Raw genomic sequence first — 21,446 nt, 5'->3', positions numbered from 1 at the left:
ATAGGTTGGAACATCTTGATTTTTTACTATTTGTCCTAAGATTTTTTGAATTAAAGTTTTCATGATAAAAGCAAGTAATTAGATTAATAAGGTTTGAGAACATGATGATTATGATTATTATTATTATTATTATTATTATTATTATTATTATTATTATTAGTAAGACTAGAGGGTGTGGGGTGTGGTTTCAGCTGATGTGGCACTGAAACACCGCCCCCTCCCTGCAGTTTCAAAGTACAGTTTGGAGACTGCGGTAAGAATTGGAAACGCTCCCTTTCTCTCTCTCTCTTCCTTTATCTCTCTATCTCTCTCTCTTCTTTCTCTCTTTTCTTTCTCTCCCTCTTCCACTCCTTGGGGGTTGTAACAAACTGCAGTAAAAGGAGGGAGTGTGGCACCACTCCCTCCAGTCTAAGGGGAGGGCCGGAGGGGGATATGATGGGTTGTAGATTAAGTAGTGATAGTTCAGAGTGGCGGTAAGTTGTTAGATATGGAAAGAGAAGCTGAAAAGACAAAATTACCTTCCTGCAAATGATACATGATCTCCTTTTTAATAAAGTTTTTTAGACGGTAACAACTTTAAAGACAATACGTTCTATTTTTGAAAACCATTAACATGACTCATATCAATTTTTAAAAATTTGGAATCAAACACATGAATCAATACTATAATTTAATGATAAATACAAAATGGAATAACAAATAACAAAATAGTCTTTTGACAAGGATTTAATGGATTAAAACTAATGACATCAAGGTAAATCACTAAACTCCGAACAAAATCTTGAAATATTAAAAAAAAAAAAAAAAACTTTGGAACAAAAAATATACCAACACAAAAGTCTAATTAACAAGTTACGCCCTAATTTTATTTAAATAAAATAAAATTTTAAGAAACAAAGAAGACGCTGAATATAAAGTGTCTATAAACCGGATATATTTTGTTTTACCAAAACTCTTTTGTACTTCAATGACAACAGTTATATCCATATGACTCAATCCGTATTTCATGCAATACTATAGGGACCAGACTTGTAATTTTTCTATATATGCAAAATTATCACGCGTGAAAAACAAATTAAATTATTAAAGCATCCTTCCTTCTACACCCTTCCTCCACCTAGTATCTAACATCACCAGTCACCAGTACACTCCACACTCCACACACTCAACAAATGTCTATATATACATCTTAATTTGCATATCAATCACTCACAACTACTACCAACAACAACCATTACTTTATTCATAACCTGTAAACAATGGAACACATGGATGCTTTTATGGAATCGTATAGCTCAGTTCCAGCATTATCATCCGAAAGTGTTCCATTAGTATGCATTTTGACCTCAAATTGCAGCACAACCTCTGTCTTGAATGCCGCTGCTGAAGCAGAAGTGATGCTGGCTTCACTGAACCCGAAGAAGAAGGCCGGAAGGAAGAAGTTTAGGGAGACTAGACATCCGGTGTACAGGGGAGTGAGAATGAGGGATAACGGGAAGTGGGTTTGTGAGTTAAGAGAGCCGAACAATAAGATGAGGGTGTGGCTAGGGACACATCCCACTGCTGTAATGGCAGCTAGGGCACATGACGTGGCTGCTTTGGCTTTCAGGGGGCGATCGGCGTGTTTGAACTTCGCTGACTCTGTGTGGCGGCTGCCTGTCCCGAAGTCTAACAAAATAGAAGATATACAAAAGGCCGCTGCAGAAGCGGCGGAGGCTTTTAGATACACGGTGGATGTGGTGGAGATTTTGGAAACGGAGGAGTTGCCGGAAATTCTGTTTTACGTGGATGAAGATGATGTTTTCGAGATGCCGGAGTTTTTTGATAGCATGGCGGAGGGACTGATGGTTGCGCCTCCTCAGATGGTAGGGTATGGCGATTATGGGGATGATGTGGAATTTTGTGCTGACGAGTCATTATGGAGTTAGCTCTAGATCATTTAGTGTGCATATATATATATATATATATATATATATATATATATATATATATATATATATATATATATATATATATATATATATATATATATATATATTCGATTTAGATTTAGATTTCAGATATATTGATTATTTCCCCCCTCTCATGACTTGAACCAATGAGAATGTACAAACTCTATCATCCATATAATAAAAGAAATTGATTTATTAGGTGTGGTATGATTTTTGTTAATGGTAAAATGGTGTTACATAAGTGTTGCCTAAGTTTTTGCAGTATTTATATTTTTTTTACATATGAGGGAGGATGTGGTAATGTTTTTACCTACTAATTATTTTTTAATTCAAAAATCTAAATAATTACATAAAACATAAAATTAAACACTAATTAAAATAACATAACATTTCATAAATTAAAAACATTACATTTGATTTAACAATCATAAAACGAAAATTAAATTAACTAGCTAAATAAAATCTTTGAGTCTGAATATTCACCGATATCAATGCCAATTGGCTCATTTAAACTAGGCGGTATTGGCCCACTTAAGGATGCATTGTCATTTGGTTCAAACTGACAAATTATTTTGTGTTTGTCTTCCAAAATCACATTATGTAAAATGATACACGCATACATAATACGAGCGACCCTTTCCACACTTTGAGGACGAGTCGGATGTTGTAGTATGCACCAACGCTTCTTGGTGACTTCAAATGCACGTTTGACATCCTTCCTAGGCTTTTCTTTGTATGTTTTATACTTTATGCATTTTGGATCACCTGGATATGTTAGCGTTTCACAAACACAACAAATTCATGGTATATATTATTGTTTAAAAAAACGGTCAAGGCATACGCCTCGAGGCGCGCCTCAGAACGATTCGAGCCTAAAACGATTATGAGGCGCCGATTCTAAGGTCTTGTCTAGGGCATACGCCTCTGATGTTTGAGGCGGAGAGAAGCGGATGAAAACAGAGGAAGGCGGTGTGTTTTATGTGGAGGCGTCCAAGAGCAAATTTTGTCTTCTAACCCTTTTTTTAACGTTTTTTACACCTGTTTTTCAACAACTTTGTTTTTACTTTTTATTTCTGCAAGAAAGTGAATTTTGAAACTTCCCAAAAATCAAATTTCACACTTTTTAACCTAGTCTAGAATGATATGTCGGCTGTTACTTTGATCTTCCTTCTTTTTCTTCTTCTTTATTCAAAGTCAACATATCCGTATCACATAAATCTTCCATATTTTCTGAAATCTCATACCATTGTATCTTCAAAGATTGAAGAGTGAAGACCTCATCAGGTTACATCCTTTTTTTCTTTATCTTTCTTTTTGCCTCTTCTTCTCTAGTATTATTAGCTCTTTTTGTAGTGTTTATTTGTTATTCATTCAGTCAACTTATTATTTTGTGAGTTTATGATCCATGTGTTTATTTACTGCCATTTATTATTTAATGCATACATGCATTTATTATGTGTTTAATGTTATAGATGCAAGAATTTTTCTAGGTTGTTACACGAATTAGCATACAGCTTTTGGATTTCAATGTCTTATTTTGTTGCTTGTTTGCTGTCTTTTTTGCTATTTCATGTGGTTTTCTTTCTGTTTTTTTTTTCAGTTCATACATCCATATAATTTGTTTATTATTTTTTTTTTTTGCAGTGTTTTTGTTTATTGTTTAGTCTTTTTGCTCACTATTTAGTCGTTTTGCTCACTGTTAGGGGCAGTTTTATCAAATTTCGTTTATTAGGATGGCTACTAAAGGGTCACGAAAGGATCCTGCATGGCCATATAGTATAGAAATACCAATTGAGTGTGGAAAAAAGGTTACAAATACCTAAAATGTAAGTTTTGTAGTAAAGTCATAAAGGGGGAGTGAAGAGAGTGAAGGAACATCTTGCATGCACTCACAGAGATGTTTCACCTTGTCCTAATGTTCCCGACGAGGTGAAGGAGGAAATATGTCAATATTTGAAGACCTTTGAAACTACAAAATTTATGGCCCAACGCAATTTTGAAGAGAATGTGGAATGTGGTGCATACTTTGTGAATCCCAACATTAGTTCTTCTCCAAGTGTAAACGATAGGGGTGTTAGAGGACCTATGGATCGATTTTTGGGGACTACAAAAGATGACGAGCAAGGAACCGTATCGGATGAAAAGATGACACCAGCAAGGGCTAAAGAACACAGGAATAGAGTTTGCTTGGATATCGAGAGATGCTTCTACGAGAATGTGATCTCATTTAACGTGGCAACAAGTCCTTCTTTTATAGGTATGGTGCGTTCCATTGGCCAATACGGTAGGGACTTGAAACCACCTACTTCCTACGAGTTGAGGACTTGGATATTAAATGAAAAAGTCAAGACAACTACAACCGTAGTTGATGATATAAAAGCAACTTGGAAAAAACCGGTGTTACTTTGATGTCGGATGGCTGGTCTGATATACGAAATAGAAGTCTTATAAATTTTAGTGTAAACAATCAATATGGGACTGTTTTTTTGAACACTTTTGATGCCTCAGATTGTATAAAAAACGCACACAAATTATTCGAGTTACTTGATGCTGTCATAGAAGAGATTGGTGAAGAACTTGTGGTTCAAGTTGTGACTGATAATGCTAGTGCCTATAAAGCTGTTGGTGAACTATTGATGGAGAAGAAAAAGGGTTTGTATTGGACCCCTTGTGCTGCTCATTTGATGCTTGAGAAGATTGGAGATTTGCTACAAAATAAATATGCTTTGCTAAAAGCAAAAAAAAAGTCAGCAATTTCATCCATAACCATCAATGGGTTTTGAGTTTAACTAGAAAGTTTGCTGAGAAAGATCTTCTTCGACCGGCTATCACACGATTCGCGACATCATTTTTTATATTGGAAAGTCTGCATGGATTAAAGCAACCACTACAAAGTATGTTTGTTTCAAGAGAGTGGTCAAATTGTGCTTGGGCAAAAAAGGATGATGGAAAAGTTGTCAAAAAAATTGTCATGGACGAGAAAACCTTTTGGTCTAGTGTGGTTTATTCCATTAAAACCTCAAAGCCACTTATTCATGTTTTGAGGATTGTTGATGGTGAAAAGGAGCCGGCGATGGCTTATATTTACGGTGCAATGGATGAATGTAAAGAGAAAATAGCAAGTAATTTTAATGGGGACGTGTCTCAATACAAGGAAATATGGGATATTATTGATGAAAAATGGTAATTACAAATGCATCGTGACTTATATGTCGCGGCCTATTACTTCAATCCATGATTTAGATGGTGTCCTGATGTCTCCGAGCATCCCGGGATAAAAATGGGTTTGTATAAGTGCATGGAAAGACTCGTTAGGAATCGAGACACTTATATAAAGATCGATTCTTAACTTCATGTTTATAAATACAAACGAGGATTTTTCGGATACATGGCATCCTTGACATCATACATGAAACGTCCACCGGGTTGGTTGTTGTTTTAAGTCACACTTTTAGTGCAGTTTTTTTGCATTTATTGCTGTTTTTTACTTCTTAACTAGACTTTTAATGTTGTTTTATTACTGCAGTTGAATGGTGGGACAACATTGGAGATGAGGTTCCCGAAGTCAAGGCCTTTGCAACAAAAATTTTTGGCCTAACATCACTACAAGAAAAAAGGCCTTTTACGACGCTCATTGCGCGTCGTAAATGGCTCAGACGACGCGCAAATGCGTGTCAAGGAAGGCCATGTCATAAAGATAGACGACGCGCATTTGCGCGTCGTCTAGAGACGACGCGCATTTACGACGCGCATTTACGACACGCATTTACGACGCGCGATTACGACACGCAATGCGTATCAAGGAAGGCCCTGTCATAAAGGAAGATGACACGCATTCGCGTGTCGTAACCTTACGACGCGCGTGTTAATGACACGCAATGCGTATCAAGAAAGCCCCTGTCAAGAAAGGCCATGTCATAAATGAAGATGACACACATTTTTGCGTATCGTAATTTTAAATGTTTTAAAAAAAATATTATTTATAGATTTACTAATTTTTCATATTAAATAATACATTAGAAATCTCATAATAATAAATAAAATACCATAAATAACAAATATAATTCATTTCACTAATATGTCAAATACAAATAATTATTCCAATAGTGAGTAAATGTTATAAAAAAATGAACTCATTTATATACAATTGCATTAATTATCTAGCTTACTATGTGCCAACAAACTTCTATCTTTTTCCTTCTCTGCATAAACTTCATTAGCAGCATCCTAAAGAACCTCTATCTTTTTCATCAGCAACATCCTCAAAAACTTCTATCTTTTTCCTTCTCTGCATAAACTTCTATCTCACACTCAATGTAGTTTTAAACATCAGGTTTAAAAAATCAACTTTAAGGTTGCCTTGTTAAAGAGAATGACTAGAATAGATTTCCCTTTTTCACAAGGCATGTACTTGCTTGCACATATATATGGAATCATTCTAACAAAAAAAAATTGTTCATGTCAACTACTCCAAGGACTATTACGTAATTTAACATGAAGAATTTTGTCCAGATAAAAGGATTGACTTTAAACTTTATAAAAATCATTTAAATGAACTTACCTGACCATGAAGCGTGTTGATCCAGGATCTCCTTGCCTTCCTGCTCTGCCACGAAGCTTTGTAAAGCAAGAAATAAATTAAAAAAGTGAGTCTGAAAGTATATGCTAAATTTATGTAAAACCTTAAAACACAATATTGATGTAAAGTTACCTGATTATCAATTCTTCGGGACTCATGCAAAGATGTCCCAATGACATGGAGACCACCAAGTCGTTTGACTTCCAATCCTTCATGAAAGCAATGAATCTCATAGTCCTTTAGAACCGATAAATAGGCAATTGCAATGCAAGGACCCAGGGCCGGTCCAAAGAAATATGTTGCCCGGGGCAATAAGACATAATGATGCCCTAATTATATATTTTCAGAAACTAATATCATAATTCATAAAATTTACCCTAGTTCACTGTTTTTCAATCATAACTCAGAAAAAAAAACACTAATAATTTTAGAAAGTAAGAAAATTAATATAAAAAATCATAATATTTACCTCAGTACTTTGATAGGTAACAGTGAGAATGCAATGACATGCAATGACATGTAGACTACTGATCCACCTTTAAAGAATGCTTTAGGTACCTAGCTATCATCCAGAAAACAACAAAACAGACAAAAATTTACACTAATCCCATCACAAACAAAACTAGCTGCTATTATCACAAATAACAAATATAATATACTCCAGACAGTATTAAAATGTAGCAGCATCCAAACATATTATAAGATGAAAAAGTTAATAAGACGAAGAAGTAAGAAGTTCTGAAATAAAGAGAGAATATTATCTATAGTGTAATATTCCAAATGGACTTGAAAAGTTCTTGTATCTTGACCATCTACCATTATCAAACCTGTCATTTTTATACCAAATTAAATTCAATACCAAATTTTAGCTTGACCATCCATCATTATTCCGTCCCCTGAGAATTGGGGACAAAAATAGCCTCAGGGGTATTTTGGGAAAGTTCCAATTTAATTAAGTTTTTGTAATAAAATATGATTGTAGTTCGTGAATTGCCATAATATCACCTCCATTGTTGGCGTAATTCAGGAAAAAGCCCACAGGGCATTTTAGGAAAATGCTTTTATTATTTTTGTTTCCCGGTTTTAGACTATGAGTCAAACTCTTTTTCTTTTAGTATAAATATGCTACATTATAGGTATTTAGAAAGAAGTTTTTCAGCAATAAAAGTTTTCTTTTCCACCAAGCAAAATAAAAAATCCCATCTTTTTCTTCCCCTGTTATCACCTGTTGCCAGCCATGTAGTTTTTTTTTCCTTTTTTTCTTCCTGTTCTATTTTGTTTTCTGTTCTTAGGCAACAAGGTTGCAGCAAGGTATCAGGTAGATACCTTATATCCATAACGTTCAGGTTCTTTGAGAATATCTTCTTTCAGTCGAGCTTCCATTCTCTCCACTCTTTCACAGTAAATTCCCTACATTAAACCACTTGACACTTGAGTATATTTAAATAATAAACATTAAAAATGAGAGAGGATTATTATTATATATCGTATACTCGAGCATGTTTTTGTAGGGTCTTTCAACCTCACGAAGCAGAAAGGGCTTTCCATTAATGTAAATAACAGGTTCTTCTCTCATGTTGTGCCAAAAGACGGGTCTAACCTTCATAATATTCATTCCATCATTCAAAATTCTAAGCTTCTTATTTAGACTACATCTTGAGCTTTGTAAAGATGTCAAAAGGTGAGTCAACGAAAAGATCATAAACTTATAACAATGATAGAAGGTTATTAAGCAACTTTTTTTGTTAAATGGTAAATCTAATATAGTCCACTTAAAGTCTCAAACAGGAGTTGAACCCTTCATCAAAAGAAGGAAGGGCAAAACTTGACAAAAAAATGGAGATCAGACAAAGTAGTTACCTGTATAGGAGCATTGAAACTTAAATAAATCAAAAAATTGTCATCGAATATTTGGTGGGAAACTATTAAATTAGTGGACTTTACCTACAAGCTAAACAAATAGTGATGGTAAATTAAATAATACTTGAAGAAAAAAATATGTATTAGAGAAACAGACCAATCAACCTTCATAAGTGCATATAACAATCGCCACCATATTCTGGGTGTTGTGTCCCCCATCGCCACCACCTATTTCCATTGCCACTGTATCTGTCCCACCACCACCACCTTTTCCTATCAACATATAAAACCCACAAAATTGTAAGTAAAAACTGAAGAAAAAAAATGTAAATCAAGATGCCATAAGACCAAAGATAGCAGATCCAAAAATATAGAATTAACACAAAGTAAGATCAAAAGGGTAAGCCGAAGAAGTGTTATGAACTCAACACACAAATTATCAATCTTTTAATGAAACAATGGCAGCCTATAAATGGTATTCCAGTTCATAACAAGAACAACGCGAAATGAGGAATTTAACAATAAGAATAGCTATTCGAGATGCTATGGTCTCCCAAAAGAAAAAAAAAACTTCTAATATTCTTCCTGCCTCTCACTGAGAGGGACTCTTCCTTAAAAAGACTCCATAACAGAGGATCTGTCTTATTACCCAAATTAACCCTGCTGTCCCACCAACCTAGTACTACCATCGTGGGTATTTCTGGTCCCCACAGACGTGGGAATCTTTTTGTGTCTCCTTCTCTGATAGGTGAACTGCAATGGGGGGTGCACTACAAGAAGTTAGCTATTCCAGCAGGCAGCAACGTCAGATGCCTGCCTAGACTAACCAAGGCTGAGGTAGCGACTAAAAAACAAAATGTCGAAGCTTGAAAATTGAACATTAACTAATAATTCAAAATCTATTTATTTGTATCAAGAAAGTTTCAAATTGTGAAACTTCTTGCAATATTGTAAGCATCCATTTTTCTAGATTGGGTTTAATTCGGATTTGTAGCTCACTGTAGTTGAACGTATGTACTGCTTCAGGAAAAAATGTAAAATATATGAGTATGAAGAACTATGGGATTCATGCTTGTATATGTATGTGATATGAGTAAGATTACCACACATGGATGGGGTAATCCCAAAAGAGATTGATATTGCAATTCCACAGAGGGCAACAGAATCAATGCCTCTGCTGGTTGAATAAAAACACGTACATGATTCACTGAGCATGTTCATATACATACATATCTATAGAGTTTTATGAAATAAGAGACTAAGGATGTGATTTTATTTTGATGATACACTTGTAGAAGAACTGGCAGCAAATGAACCCTACATGATAGTTTTGGATTTATGTTGGGCAGGAACTTAACTTAAAGGGGTACAAGAAACAGGATAAAGATGGATGAAAAAGAAGAGGATAAATATGGGATAAGTTAAGAAAACTGAGTAACTCGTTTCTTGACCATACCTGTACTAAATAGCCAACAACCAAAAAGCCCTAGAATGAAAATGGATAGAACAACTAATCATCTTACCTTTGCCTTCCCCATACCTGAACAAGTTAAAACAAAAAATCAAGTTAAAACAAAACTAGATATAATGATTCCTCTTTTGGTATAACACCAGATGATCCACCCTTAAAGGCAGCACCTTTTCTGAAATCCACCCTCATACCATTAGAGAGAGGTTCTTCACAATACAAATTATCCATGTCAGCTTCCTTTTTGTTTCACCACCAATGCCATCACAAACAATGTTGATGTTTTTCAGTTCAGGTGGGACCAAATTACCCTCGGTCTTTGGCTTCTTCTCGTTTTGGTCAACTTTAATATCAGGCCTATTAACTGTCTTCACTTTTTTATGCACAGAACCACAACTACTATCCTACCATTTTTCTTTTTCAGTCAAATACAAGAGTTCATAAGGAAGAGGGGATAAAAGTAGACCTCCAAGAACCGGAAATGATGTCATCATCTATTTCAGAATCAAAAATTCAAAATTAAAATCTTACCCACATAAAAAGATGATCAAGATTCAAGAAAATATTAGGAGCTTTACCAACCTCAAGAATACTAGTGGGTGATGCCTCATGAGGGCTGCCATTAGGCAAGTGACAAAAATCATCACTGTCTACAGGACTAGCTTCCAATGATGATGAAGGGGAGACATCAAGGCCAAGTCAACTGTAGATGGCGATGGAGTTGAGGTAGGGTTTGTGGAGGCTTCGCAATCGGCAATAAATTGTTTAATCAGAGAGCAATGGAAAGGAACTGGGGTAATAACCCCCAAATTAGAAGCAGCTGAATTTCGGAGGGGGGGGGGAGAGGTGAGCGGAGGTCGTCGGTGGGAAGTGAAGCGGTGGAGGTTTGAGAATCCAAGAAAATCCAAGAAATTTGTCAAGAAACGTATACATGTACTCAGGTTAATAAGACACGAGAGTACCTTTGGCGGGAGCGTTGATAAATAAAACCCTAGACGAAGGATTTCTGGCTTATGTAGCTGATAACGCGGGTTTATGAGTTTTTTTGGTGGGTATTCTTTTTATTAGTGGATTCATCTTACTCGATCTCACATACTGATATTGATTTCCTGCTTCTACTCCTAGAACTTGAATGATAGCTCTTCTTCCTCCTCCTTGACCTGGAATCATATGAATCAGCTGAATCATTGATGAGAAGAACTTGAAGATAAAATATGGAAACATAGGTGGAGGAGAACAAGGGAAACCAGATGCAATAATTATGAAGGCCAAGACCGCCTAAGAAGTGATCGATGCCAAAAAAAAAATACAGGGGAAACAAAAATCGCTAAAATCGCATGAGAGAATCCTTGAATTTTAGGGAAAATACCACTGGTTGTTTGGGATTTTTCTTAGTAGCAAGATTTTTGAGGCTTGTTGTAATGAAGATGTAATGAAGTCGGTTGTTGTGATTCTTTAGGCTTCAAAATTGATAGATTTTTTTTCGATTCTTTCAAGTTTGAATCAGAAAAAGAGAAAGAGTTAGGGAAATCAAGAGTGCAATGCTCGTCCTTGTTAGGTTGAAGATGAAAGATAGATAGAAGATAGAAAAAAAAGGCGGGTTTTCAAAATTTTGGGGATTTCATTTCCCCCCTTGTCTACTAAGAGCGCGTTTCATTAAAATTATAAAGCGACAGGTACAGACGACGCGCGTTTAAGATAAAGCGCCCTCCGTGTTTTTAATTTTTTTTCTTGAGACACTAAATTAAGGGCACGCAATAAAGCGTGACGTAAATCCTTAAATTTTTTGGAGAGATGACACTATTTTAAGGGCACGTCCTTTTGCGTATCGTTAATTATCGCGTGTCGTAAAAAGCGCGTCATTAAAGGTCTTTTTTCTTGTAGTGCATGTTCGGCTTCGGCTTGTGAGCGAAATTGGATTACATTTAATCAAGTACACACAAAACGAAGAAATCGGTTGACCACCAATAAAATGAATAGTTTGGTGTACATCATGTACAACAAGAAGCTGAAAAATAAGTTTATCAAGAAGAAAAATCTATCGGATGAAGTTGATCCCCTACATGTTGAAGAAGTTCCTTCTGATGATGAATGGGTAGCCGACCCAAATGATAATGAAGCCGACAATGGTGGTGAAAATGAAAATGGCGAAGAAATTGGTGGAGAAATTGGTGATGGAGGTGAATGTTCAACATCAAGAAAGAGGAAGGGTGTTGAATTTCATTTGATTGATGAAGAGGACATGGAAGATGATGATGATGTTTGCATTATGTGATTTGGATTAAGTTTACATGTTTAAGACTTCTAGTATTTTCATTTTTAGGATCAAGACATTAAGTATTAACTATTAGTTTTTGGGATGAAGACATTAATAATCATCTGATCTATGATTATTTAAGTTTGGTTTGGACTTTTATATTGTTTTTATAAGTTATATAATTTTAATAATTATTTTTATCATTTCGCCTCAAGGTTACGCCTTGTTTCGCCTCGAGGCTTACCCCTCGTGAAGCGGAGGGCAAACGCCTCGAGGCTCGTTTCCGTATTTTTAAACCTTGGTATATATCATCAGCAAGATAATACCCATAATCGTAGGTCGTTCCATTCACTTGAAATGGACAGTGCGGACCCATCACAAAACCCATTAAATATGGGCAACATGTCTAAACCATTAATATTATTGTTTGAGCCGGGAGCACCAAAAAGTGCATGCCCAAATCCAAAGATCTTGGGATGCAACAGCTTTAAGTATGACTATAGGGTGACCCTTATCACCCCGTGTAAATTTTCCTTACCATGCATTAGGACAACTACCCCAAGCCCAATGAAGACAATCCAAACTTCCAAGCATATCAGGAGAGCCATGAACACTAGCATGTTGAGCATATAAAGATTAAATGTTAGTAAAAGTGGGTTTACACAAATACCTTTGACCATAAATAGTGACAATGCATCTACAAAACTCATCCAAATTGTCCCTAGCTACCCACTCAACATTTGAAAATATTCGTCTCATGAATCAGAAACGGAACCGTAAGCTAATTGACGAACTACAACTACACATTTTTGTATTATTGAAAACCTATCCGCATCTCTTGCATCTCGACGTTGTCTAATATATTCAGAAATGTTAGTAATGTCACCTACTATATGAAGAAATAAAAGTTTTGCCATTCTGAATCGACATCGAAACTGGTGTTCCCCGTAAACAGAATTTTCATTGAAGAAATGTATCATTAGACGGGCGTTTGCATCCCAACGATCTCTAAGTAGCATCTTCCGTGTCCTAGGTTCGACTTCCTTTCTTCTTCTTCTTCTTGTACTGTATCCACAATCACTTCCCATGATTTCACAACAGCCTGACCAATGGTTAGCAACAACTTACAATTTTCCAACGTGTTTTCCATTTTTATGAGAGAATTTACAAAAGATATGAAAGAAATATATATATATATATATATATATATATATATATATATATATATATATATATATATATATATTTGTAAAAGTGAATAAGTTTTAAAAGAGTGTAAATTTTTAGGTGGAAGAATGGTATGTATTGAAGAGTGTTTAAATCGAGTTTTGAAAACGAAATCAAAGACTGAAAGCAATAAGAACACGATATGTAAATAATATCTTATTGGCTCATTAATAATATGTAAGAGTACACGATTTCAAGAGAGATAATACAAGAGCGAAAACATGCAAAAGCTACTCTCTGCCCCTATACTTACTCTATTTATAGAGTGATACAGACACACAAAAAATATGCAAGGATTAGACATTGGACTTCAACATCAACATGTGCCTTGAAAAATACATACACTTCGAAGTACATGACTTCATACCTAAACAAACTAAAAATAATTTTGACTTCTCACTATACATTTCGCACACTACAATCTCCCCATTGGTGAGAAAATACAAAATCATGTCATTAGCTTCATAGTCTGAAGAAGTACTCCGCGAATCTCCAAATACCAAAGTATTGTCTTTTGAATTTTATCCTTGTCAACTACTTAATTCCTTTTGCAGTTATTGATTCAAACAAGAAGACTTGTATACTGAGAATTCGTGTACCTCTTTACATCGCATACTTGATAAAAACTTCTTCATCCTCCCGTTCTTGGTTTTGCCACGAAACACCACTCCCAAAGGTTGATGAATGATTTCCCCATCTTCATACTCATCTATGTTGATCTTCCCTTTCAGAAATGCTTGGGGAACTTTCGAACTCTTGTTGATAAACATAGTCAGCTCAATATCAGTGATGGCGAGACAATCATAATAGTTATTAATGAACACGTTGATATGAGCAAAGACAATGAGAAAACCATCCTTGTTGTTCTCTGGAAACTTCGTAACATCCACATTTCTTAAAATCTTTGTCACAGTGACCAAATTATTTAATTTCATCAATGGGAAATCAGCAATCGAAAAATCACAGACCACATTATTCACTCTAACAACAACATAGCGAAAATTGTGTAGTATGCCTTCGAACAAGTTTTCATGTGAAATAGACATCACTTTTATGACCTTCACAGATGACCACACCTGCTCTTCACTTTTCCCCAACACTTCATGAAATCGCATCTTTAGTCTTTTATATTCTTCTTTGTCTTTGAAGTGATCGACTAACTTGTATTGAGAAGATATGTACATCATATGATTTATTGGGAAATCAAGTTGATTAAAATCAGATTTCTCAACTTCATAACTCTTCTTTGGTACTTTGCAAAAATACTTAAAATTCCCAATTGAAATGATTTTCTCAATTGTTTCATAACACCAATGCTTATTTGGATCACCCTTGTTCAAGCCTGCTGGATCATTCTGCCTTCTTCTCAATATGCTATTGACTTGCCTTTATCTTTCAATCTCTAAGGCTTGTTGTTTTTTCTTTTCTTCTTTTGAAAGAGTTACCACAACACCTTTTCGTTTGTCACCCTGATTGTCTTTCAAAGGAGGTGGCATATAGATTGAACTAGAACCTCTAACACTTTTTCTTATAACAATCCCTTTCGTTATTGGTCTTGTTATGGTAGTTGTCGAAGTTGTTGTTAATGAAATTGGAAGTGAAGTGTGTATTTGAGTGGACATCACCTTCCCAACAACTACTCCTTTATCTATATCTTTCGAAGATACAACGCCTCCACATCCTTTCTCTCCCCATTTTGACACTTGCTTCGCAGGTGGATCATTAGTTGGTAAGAGAAGAACCAACTCAAGGATGGGAGAAAGATCCTCTTTGAGATTAGCCTCGATAGACAAAATCATCTGAGAGCAGTTTTTGAAATAGATTCCTTGATAGCGCTTAAGAATTCTTCCAACTTTGTAAATACTTGGGAATCCTTTTATATCTTCGCATCAAGCTTAGTCAAATATGTGGTATTGTATTCAACTAGCTTCGTAATAGCATCAGCAATTACATCAACTTTTCCATGTAGGACAAAATAATATATCTCTATCTTCTAAACCTCTTTAGCCATCTATGATTTAAGTTCAACCATCATGAGATCAATAGACTCTTTGATAGTCTTCACTTGCTCAACGAAAAGTTCACGACGCTCTTTAGCAACATCACGAAGCTTTTTAATCTCGTACTCAAAACTATTGTCATGAACTTTTAGTCTTTCAACTAGTTTCTTCTTAATATTTTCCACCAAACTTCTAAAACGATTCTCCTGTGAGTTTAACATGTACTCCATTTCAAATCCATAAACGATATTTTGAACCCCAATATCTTCTTGGATCTGTAAAAGAGAATCTAGTTTGTTGTTGAGGATGTTGAATTGTTTACCTGACATTATCATGTTATCAGGAACATTATCTTTCTCTGGATCGAATTGCAAGTCGGAAAAAGAAACCAATATGTCATCGTCATTTGGTTCATCATCTTGAAATATTCTCAATGCCTCAGTGGATTGCAAAGAGAAGAGGGTAGTTATGGCTTCATGCATTATGGTGGAATATGTTGGTGATATGGTAGAAATAGGAAGTGAAGTTGGGATAGGAGAAGAAAATAGTGGTAACGAAGTTTATGTATCAAGGATTGAGGTTTCGATTGTGGATGAAAGTATGAGTGATGTAGGAATAGTAGATGTTTTAAGAGTTGAAGTACCAAAGGCTTCGTTGTTCAACACCCTTTCACCCATGTTGAAAAATATGTCCGTATCATATACGTATATATTGATATATGAGGTTCGAACCTCCTCCGTATTAGACTCAGTTTGCGAAACCTCGAGTGGTATGACCGTGGTCTTCTCAGGGATGGATGTAGATGTAGGATCACTTGAATTGGTGTTTGTATCTGTATTAAATACCTTTACATTTTCACTTGTATTTCCAGTCTCCTTGAAAATCGACTTGATAGGAGAATCCCTTCGAGGTAGCCAGAGTCATTAATACGAATATCATAGCTTTTGCTGTCACTTCCATGATCTGTTTCTACAGTGACTTTGTCAAGTGGGTCTTCAATTTATCTTTTCTTCTTCTTAATCATTTTAACCATTTCCTAGGCTTGACGTTTCTTTGAAGCATGTGAAACTGGAACATGAATTTCTCGAAATAGTACACCTCATTTGTTAATCCAAGGCTTTTGAATCTTCTTTATACCCTTTGATGAAGAATGATTATGATGGGTTTGTGTAGGGGTATCAACTTCAAGCTATAGAACAAATGACCTATCAGGAGAATGATGAGGTTTATTGGCTGGCTTCTTTGTACATTTGAGAATACCATTCTTCGAAGAAATAACTTCCTTTGAGACATTATCCTCTACATGTTCTTGAATGGGATTTAGTTGCGCAATCTACTTCTTTTTCTTTGGTGCTTTAACAACCTTCGATGAACCCTCATCCCCCTTTGGCAAAAGAACTCCAACCGAAACATTTGTTTTAATGGATGCCAAATACTGAACAAGAATTGGGTTTGCAGGATCAGTTCACCTTAACATTGCATCTGGAATGTGAGAAACACTTGGAAAAAGGACTGGATCATCAACAACCAATTTTGGAGCCTGTAAAGTTGAAAACTCCACTTTTTCATCTTCCGAGGGAACCAAAATCCCTTCCTATTCATACACCTACTTGAGGATTAAAATCCAGTATCGTGCACAAGAAACACCATTCGATGGATTGGTATGAGTAATAGCTGTACCAAACTCCTCCCAAAGTTGAGTAACATAATCAATAATCAAATGATAATAGAGACAAAAATCATCACATAAACTTCCAATTTCGCCTTATCTAACCCTGAACTACGACCAGTCAAGCATCGTAGTATAACGCCGAAGAGAAAATTCCAAACACAGGGAAGACTTGACTTGCGAAAAAGACTAATCCCAGTAAGAACAGGTTGATGATCCATCTCAGTAAACATATGAAGAACCTGTTCATTCGTAACCTCATAAAAAGTACCTTAGTATGGTAGCTTCATAGTTTGAGCAAATTGTTTCTTGGTTAACTTTCGCAACTTGTTGTTCTTCAGTTGGAAAGTAACAACCTTAGTTGTTTTCTTGAATACCGCCATTGAACCAACAAGAGATAACCAGTTCATTGGAACAACAAACGATGATGATAACACGGTTGAAAGAACAAAGTGATTTTGGGCTAAAATCAGCATCTGCAACTGCTCAGGATGTTGATCAACAGTGGGCAGAAGACGAATATTCGAACTCTAAATCTTCAACAAAGGTTGTGAAATCTCTTCTTCATTGGTGTTGTTTGAAGGATCAACATTTCCATTAGGAGCCGCCATTGTTAGGGTTGCAAAGGTTGTTTGAAGACAATAAACTTTGGAGAAATTTGGGGAAAATTTGCTAAGAGAGCATAAAGTCTTCAAATAACATCACCAATTTCCTTTAATAATCGACGAATAATTTTGAATTTGAACCGGTAACCAATAAGATACTACCACGTGTTGCATTCGTTATAATACCGGTCGTCGTAAAAGTCGTCGTGTCAGAAAAAGTGATCATCACGATTTCCTCAAATCCCATAAGATACTGAATTGTCATGTCCGCCGAACTTTTCGTTATTCACATTCGGATAAGGACTATCACATGTTTCGCATTGTGGAACAAGTACATCCTATTATTTCGTCGTCAAGAGAACATCACTCCTTCGCTATGAGGTAAGGTTCATTCTCTTTTAGGATTGTAAAGCGAAATCATATGCCAGACTTTGCAAAACCTGGGTTTCGAATTGGTAGTACCCAAAACTTCAAGGATTTCAGTGCAAATGTGTGCCAAAGAATGAATGGGAATCAAATTAAAAAAAGTGTGCGATTAGTGATATCAAATAACATTTGATACGAAAGCAGTTAGATCCCAGACAAAGATCTCTTCATTCGACATCAATAGAGATGATGAACTGCTTGTGTGATTTCTTGTGAAGTACAATTGAATACTCATCGATGAGCGTCGAATGAGCTCTTTTATATCAGTTTCGAAGGTAGGCTCAATTTTGCTCAATACCACAACTTAACATAAGTGTGAGTTAATTGAACAAAATTAATTGGATGACCATTGTAGTCAAGAACTAGTATGGTTGGATATATGTTGAAATAATAAGAGTTCAAAAAGATATTCAGATTGAAATCATATTCCAAAAAAAAAACTTTATGTTCTGGATCTTGTTGGGGAAAAATGTCTTGGTTATATAGCATTTTGTCAAGATCACACATGACAAAAGGAATATGATTTTGAATATCAAAAAATGGTATTGAAGCAAGTGTTTCGTTATAATCTTGAATAATATGTTCACCGTCAATGCCTTAGTAGTTGGGATTGTTGGGTTTCACCAACATCACGGAAGAATGAATTAGGATCATAAACACAGATTGTTGCAATATCTACATTCTGGTTGGTTTTTACCAGAGATGTTGAGGATATGCAGTGATGTGTGTGATCATGAAGAAAGTGTTGGTGAAAAAGATTGGTTAAAGAAACTCATTGCACCTCTGCGGAATATATGGTCATTACAGAAATCTCTTTACTCAATATGAGAAAAGAAAGGTAGCTCTTCGACTAATGTGAATATAGCCTAATTGGGAAGGAACACTCGTAGTGATAGATCCATTAAGGCTTTGAACACATAAAGTCTATGGGGCTTGAGGTCAACATACATCAGCATGCTTCTAGCGACTCCTAACTAGGAAATTAGTTTGAAATACTACCTGTTCCCCTTTTGAATATGAGAGTTGAGCATTCGCCACCACAACATGTTGTTACAATAAGCCACAAAATGTTAAACACAATATGAAATAAAAACAAGAAAATCTTTTTGGATTTATAGTTTTTGAAAAACAAATACAAAAACAAATAAGAATTTTTTTTGGGTTTTGTTTTTGAAAATTAAAGACAAAAATAAGAAAATCTTTTTGGACTTTTGATATTTAAAAAAAATCAGACAAAAACAAACTAATAGAGTGTTACCATTGATGTTTGATGTAAGAAGTAGCAACTCCCACAGATATTGTACATCAAACAACTTTCTCCCCCACAACGCGAATTGAGGTTAGAACGATTTAGAGGAATTTCGAAAGCGAACGTATGCAAACGCTGAATCGTGAGCAATAACCTCTGAATTCTTCAGTTACACACCTACCAAATCGATATCTTTTCAATCAAGAAGAACTAGGAATAGAGCTTGCTTCGATCATCCATAAACCATTCGTAATCCGTAAAAATGATTTATCATCTAAAGGTTTTGTAAATATATCTGCAAGTTGATCCGTCGTTTTCACAAAATGAACCTCTGTGTTCCCATCTTTGACATGGGCTTTGATAAAGTGATAGCGAAGAGCAATGTGTTTGGTTTTCGAATGTTATATTGGATTATGGCAGATGGGAATAACACTTTGTGAGTGATAGTATAAAGGAATCTTCTTCATATTGATTGCATAATCATGCAGTTGACCTTGAATCCAGATAACTTGAGAAGTGCAAGCTGCAACAGCCACACACTCTGCTTCTGTTGTATAAATCGAAATGCATGTTTGTTTCTTCGATTGCCAACTTACTAGCTTCCCATCCAACAACTGACCTCCGCCTATTGTGCTTTTGCGATCAAGTTGACATCTACCTATGTCAGTGTCTAAGTAAGCTTGAAAAAATAATCTTGTCTTCGAAGGATACCAAAGACCCAACGAAACTGTTCCGTTAAGATAGCAAAAAATGTTCTTCACAGCATTGAGATGGAGTTATCTTGGGTTTGATTGGTACCTGACACAGTTACACACTGCAAACATGATATCAGGTCGACTCACAGTTAAGTATAAAAGTGAACCTATCATGCTTCGATATGTAGTTAAGTCCACTGCTGGCTTGTCTAGCGAAGGATTCAAGCATGTTCCAACTGCCATAGTTACTTTCAGTTTTGTATTGTTCGTGATCCCAAACCTTTCAAGCAGGATGCATACGTATTTTCCCTAATTGATGAAGATGCCTTCCCTGCTTTGACGAATATGTAAACCTAAAAAATTATTAAATTTTCCCATCATGCTCATTTCGAACTTGATTTTCATAAGCTTCTCAAGTTCCTTCGATAACAAAGGGCCAGTTGAGCCAAAAATTAAATCATCAACATAAATTTGAACAAGCATCAGGTGATTCCCAACTTTCTTTCGAAATAATGTCGGATCAACCGATCCTTATTTAAATTTAGCAACTTTCAAAAAATCGGTTAAGGTTGTGTACAAGGCACGAGGTACTTGTTTCAATCCATAAACTGCCTTATCTAAAACATAACAGTAATCAGGATACTTATCCTTGACAAAACTAGGTGGTTGTTTGACATAGACCATTTCCTCTAATACACCATTCAGGAAAGCACATTTGACGTCCATTTGATATATGTTGACATCTTTATGCGCTGCATAAGCAAGAAAAAGTCTAACAACCTTGAGTCTTGAGACAGGGGAAAAGGTTTCTTCATAATCTTTTCCTTCTTGTTGAGAATAACCTTTAACAACTAATTTTGCCTTATTTCAAATCATATTACCTTCTTTATTAGTCTTATTCTTAAAAATCCAGTTTAACCCAATTAATGAAACATCCTTTGGTTTAGTAATTAACCTCTAAACTTTGCTTCGTTCAAATTCTGTCAGTTCAGATTGCATTGCAACAACCTAATCTGAGTGTTCTAATGCAACCTTTACAAATTTGGGTTCATGTTTTGAAATAAACACGTTAAACATATAGTATTCCTGGTGAACATTAAGTACTTCATTTTTAGCTCTAATTTGTGCTCGTGTCATAACTCCAACATTTGGATCACCAAGAACCTATTCCTTTGGATGACTACGTGTCCATTTATCCATTGGTGGATATGCATGGTCAAAATCTAAAGGTGCATCCTTTAATACATCATTTGTTTCAGAACCTTCACCTGCATTCGAAACATTATCAACAACAACTCATTAGTTTGATCATTTATATCATTAGGAATCAACACATTTAGCTCCCCCTCAACTAATGGATTCAATTTGAGATGCTCATCCTCAACATCATCATTATTCTACACATGCTCCACCTCGAATGGATATGTAGTTCGATCATGCTCCCCCCTCAACATTTGAA

General features: G+C 35.5%; 2 protein-coding genes and 1 long non-coding RNA gene across 3 annotated transcripts; 2 read left to right on the top strand and 1 right to left on the bottom strand.

Annotated features, from left to right (window-relative positions):
* The first annotated feature begins 1,124 nt into the window (after positions 1-1,124).
* LOC111901704 (dehydration-responsive element-binding protein 1B) lies at positions 1,125-2,159 on the top strand. The gene has a single exon (XM_023897587.3). The coding sequence runs from the start codon at positions 1,260-1,262 to the stop codon at positions 1,926-1,928; it is 669 nt and encodes a 222-aa protein (XP_023753355.1). The 5' UTR covers positions 1,125-1,259; the 3' UTR covers positions 1,929-2,159.
* Positions 2,160-3,932: 1,773 nt separating this feature from the next.
* LOC111901639 (uncharacterized) lies at positions 3,933-5,139 on the top strand. The gene is made up of 3 exons (XM_023897524.1): positions 3,933-4,209; positions 4,461-4,698; positions 4,746-5,139. Exons 1-3 carry the CDS (start codon positions 3,933-3,935, stop codon positions 5,137-5,139), a joined length of 909 nt encoding a protein of 302 aa, XP_023753292.1.
* Positions 5,140-5,995: 856 nt separating this feature from the next.
* On the bottom strand, positions 5,996-7,028 carry LOC128128569 (uncharacterized). The gene is made up of 3 exons (XR_008226556.1): positions 6,664-7,028; positions 6,514-6,569; positions 5,996-6,240 (listed from the first exon to the last, which is right to left on the bottom strand). It is a non-coding gene; the product is annotated as an uncharacterized LOC128128569 (long non-coding RNA).
* Positions 7,029-21,446: the final 14,418 nt, after the last annotated feature.

This window comes from Lactuca sativa, chromosome 9 (genome assembly GCF_002870075.4).
Source record: "Lactuca sativa cultivar Salinas chromosome 9, Lsat_Salinas_v11, whole genome shotgun sequence".
Lineage (NCBI taxonomy): Eukaryota > Viridiplantae > Streptophyta > Magnoliopsida > Asterales > Asteraceae > Lactuca > Lactuca sativa.
This window is presented reverse-complemented; position numbering and strand designations above follow the sequence as displayed.